The sequence below is a fragment of the Amphiura filiformis genome, chromosome 10 (assembly GCF_039555335.1).
Source record: "Amphiura filiformis chromosome 10, Afil_fr2py, whole genome shotgun sequence".
NCBI lineage: Eukaryota > Metazoa > Echinodermata > Ophiuroidea > Amphilepidida > Amphiuridae > Amphiura > Amphiura filiformis.
This window is the reverse complement of record NC_092637.1, coordinates 40,524,615-40,528,761: the sequence shown is the minus strand read 5'-3', so window position 1 is coordinate 40,528,761 and position 4,147 is coordinate 40,524,615. Positions and strand designations below refer to the sequence as shown.

At 43.8% G+C, this 4,147-nt stretch overlaps 2 protein-coding genes across 2 annotated transcripts; both read right to left on the bottom strand.

The window, feature by feature from the left end:
• Positions 1–488: 488 nt before the first annotated feature.
• On the bottom strand, positions 489–1,178 carry LOC140161856 (uncharacterized). The gene has a single exon (XM_072185150.1). It carries the CDS (start codon positions 1,176–1,178, stop codon positions 489–491), a length of 690 nt encoding a protein of 229 aa, XP_072041251.1.
• A 146-nt stretch (positions 1,179–1,324) lies between these two features.
• On the bottom strand, positions 1,325–3,613 carry LOC140161854 (uncharacterized). Its single transcript, XM_072185149.1, has one exon. The coding sequence runs from the start codon at positions 3,611–3,613 to the stop codon at positions 1,325–1,327; it is 2,289 nt and encodes a 762-aa protein (XP_072041250.1).
• Positions 3,614–4,147: the final 534 nt, after the last annotated feature.

The following is a 4,147-nucleotide window of genomic DNA, read 5'->3' as shown; positions in this document are numbered from 1 at the left end:
TCTTTGTTTCTGGGTACTCTGCTTCAAGTAACAGGCACAATTTAGCCACTGGTCTGACTAATGTTGTAGATCTTGTCTTAATTTCCACCTGTCTAACAAATCCATTCTTGTCTGGTCTGGTTGCTGTCACCTTTCCCATTGGCCACATATTCCTAGGTTTGGATCCATCTACTACTAGTACGATGTCACCGACCTTAAGATTGCTCTTTGGAAAGAGCCACTTCTGGCGCTCTTGCTGCTGTACAAGGTATTCTGATGTCCAACGCTTCCAAAACAAATCAGACATGTATTGTACTTGTCGCCATCTCTTTTTGGCATACTGATCTGTTTTTTCTGTCCAAGTTGGTGGAAGTGTCGGTTTGCCTTTAAGCAAAAGCAGGTGATTGGGGGTAAGTGCTTCAAGATCTCCCGCATCACTTGAGACTTTAGTAATGGGTCTGCTGTTTACTACTGCTTCAGCTTCACAAAAGAGTGTTTGCAGAGCTTCATCAGTCAACATCTGCTCCTTGGACACAGACATCATCACCTTTCTGATGGTCCTGATCATCCTCTCCCAAACACCTCCAAAGTGAGACCCCTGCGGGTGGATTAAATCTCCAATCTACATGATCTTGTAGAAGCTCACTGTGAATCTGTGCTTGATTCCACTTGCGTATTTGTTCTTGTAGCTCCCTTTTAGCACCTACTAAATTTGTGCCGTTGTCTGACCATACTTCCTTGACTTGGCCTCTCCTTGCAATAAAGCGGCGTATTGCACAGATACAAGAATCTGTTTCAAGTGTGTCAGCCTTTTCAATGTGGATAGCTCTAACAGCTAGGCAGGTGAAGACCATGCCGTATCTCTTGACTACACTTCGTCCTCTCTTTACTTCTACTGGTCCGAAATAATCAACACCAACTCTAGTAAATGGTGCTTCTTCTGGGTTCACTCTGGATCTTGGAAGATCTGCCATTTGTTGTTCGGCGACCTTTGCTCTCTGTTTTCTGCAAGTAACACAACTTCCAATTATCCTTCTGGCAGTTGAATTTGCGCTCACTATCCAGAACCTCCTTTGTAAGCGTGACAGCATATGATTACGTCCTCCATGTCCTGTAACTTCATGGATCTCACGCATTACCAGATCAGTTATACAGCTCTCCTTTGGCAAAATCACAGGGAATTTCTCATCTTCTGGCATAGCAGCTCTGGCAAGACGACCACCGACTCTTAGTAAGCCATCTTTCACAAAAGGGTTCAACTTGGATATTGAACTTATCTTCTTCAACTTCACACCGTCTTTACCTCTTCTGCTACCAGGACTACTAGTCTTGCTTTTCAAGATCGCTATCTCTTGTGGAAATGCTTTTCTCTGTGCAATTCCAATAGCTGCCTTTTCAGCGTCTTGCATGTCAGACACTGTGAGTGGCTGGATACAACCCTTTGAGTTTTCTGCTCCTGATCTTTGTCTGATGGTTGGCTGGCATTAGAGTCCTTTGTGCTCAAATGAGCTTTCTTTCTTTCTCTGCTCCTCTGAATGAGTTGTTTCTTCACCTTCAGGATCCAAGCGATTGCTTTCTTCAGGCGGTACCATGATGAAAAGTGTTTCATCAGCATTTCCACTCCATTCATTTCATCTTCAACTCTATCCTTCACCTTCTTACCTTTCACTTCATCATCATCCTTCACGTTCACAACAGTCTCTTCCTTCTGACTCTTTGTCTCTTTGCCATCTTGTACCATCATCACATTCACCTTCTTCACTTCCATATCATCTTCCTGAACACCCTGGCCAATATCTTGACATGCTGGCCATTCTTCTTCTCCACTCCAGAGAAACTTAGGACCTTTCAACCAACGATCAGTTGTGAGGAGTTGGTCAATTGAGAGTCCTCTTGAACTATCATCAGCAGGGTTGTCTTTAGTCGGGACATACCTCCACTGCGATGCATGTGAGCCATCATGGATCACTCCAAGTCTATTGGCTACAAATGTCTTGAAGCGTGCAGCCTCATTGTTGATGTATCTCAAAACTGTCATACTGTCAGTCCAGAAGACTGTCTTGTTGATTGGAATATCAAGTTCATGCTGGATCATAGTGTTCACTCTCACTGCAACTGTTGAAGCATTGAGTTCTAGCCTGGGTACTGTTACTTGTTTCACCGGTGCAACTCTTGCTTTGGCAATAACTAAAGCACAGTGAATATCGCCATCTTCATTCTCAGACCTCAAATAACTCACAGTACCATAGCCCTTCAAGCTGGCATCCGCGAAGTGATGCAATTGTGTTGACTTCACCTTGCCAAAATGTGGTGGCTTATAACATCTGTCAACTGTTAGATGTTCCAACTTTGGTAACTCTGCTATCCACTGTTGCCACATTCTGAGGTGTACTCCAGGAATTTCTTCATCCCATCCAATCTTGAGCTTGCATAATTCTTGCATCAGTTGCTTTGCTGGTAAGATTGCAGGACTGATGAATCCCAGCGGGTCGTACACAGAACTGACCACTGATAGTATTCCTCTTCGAGTAGGTGGGCGGTCTTTCACTGTTATTTGATATCCAAATTTGTCAGCTTCAGGGGACCACAACATTCCTAGCACTCTTTCTGTGGGTAGATTTTCAGTGTCCAAATCTACGAGTGCCATGTCCTTGGATCTATCTTCCTCAGGTATAGACTGAAGCACTGTGCGGCTGTTGCTTGTCCATTTAGTCAAGTTGAACCCGCCGTCTTTACAAGCCTTCTTTAGATCACTCACAAGATCAACAGCTTTCTCTTCAGATTTAACTGATCTGAGCATGTCATCTACATAGAAATTATGTAGCATAGAACTTGCAACTACTTTGTCGTACTTGACTCCAGCTTCTTCTGCTGTTCTTCCGAGAGCATAGTTCGCACAAGATGGCGACGAGGTGGCTCCAAATAAATGGACCTTCATGCGATAAGTCTGCAAGGGTTTATCTACTTCTCCTTCCGGCCACCAAAGGAAACGCAGTAAGTTGCGATCACTTTCCGGTACCTGAACCTGGTGAAACATACTTTCAATGTCTGCTGTCACCGCAATGCATTCTTGTCTAAATCGCAGCATCACTCCTACTAATGAACTAGTAAGATCGGGGCCTTGTAACAACTCCTTGTTGAGTGAATGTCCCATATAGTTGACTGCACAATCATAAACAACACGCAATTTGTTCTTTCTGGGGTGGTACACCCCATGATGTGGAATGTACCACGTTCTGCCAGATTCACCTATTTCTTCTTCTTCAGGCACCTTCTGGGCGTATTCCTTGTTTATCATGTCATTTACTACAGACTTGTAATCCGCATGAAACTCAGGGTTCTTGGAAAACCTCTTCTTCAGATGCGCTGCTCTCACTTCTGCTTGCTGTCTATTGTTGGGAAATTTCTTGTTGTGATCTTTGAGGGGTAATCCTATCTGGTAGTGACCTTCAATGAGTCTAGTTGTGTTGTTTACATCAGCTAGAAACTGTTGGTCATTCAAACTCTTCTCTGGTAGGTCTTCAGTGATGCGCTCTGTGAAATCATGGTTGAATAACTTCACCAGCTGGTGGTCGAGCGTTTCTTCCACTCTTGTTCTTGTTATGGTAAGCGGTGACGATGATTTATTGTTCATCCCATACACCGTCCAGCCAAGCAAAGTTCTGCAGGCATATGGACCATCATTGCTGCTATGTATCACTTCCCAGGGTTCGAAGACTTGTGGCACATTATTCCCGATGAGCAGACCTATGTGTGCATTTGCTTCATCTTCCAATCTGGTTAGACACACTTTCTCTAAATATGGCCAGACTTGAAATCTGCTCCTGAGTGACAACATGATCCATACGTGCAGGAATTTCCTCCTTGGTGTATACCTTTGGCAGCATCACACTGTTTTTCGTGTCCATGTCATAAATTTCTAGTCCCTGTAGGATTCTACTATTGACCTTCCTGCTTCCAGTCATGGTCTGAATATCTAACGTAGTAGACCTTCCTTTAAGATTGAGTTGCTGGCTTAAAATCTTAGTGCAAAACGTAGCATCGCTACCCGAGTCTAAGTATGCATAAGTTTCCACAGTGATTCCTGTAGAACTTGATCTGATTTTTACAGGAATGATGCACGGCGATGAATTATCTCCGGCGCCTGTATGATGACAATGACATACAC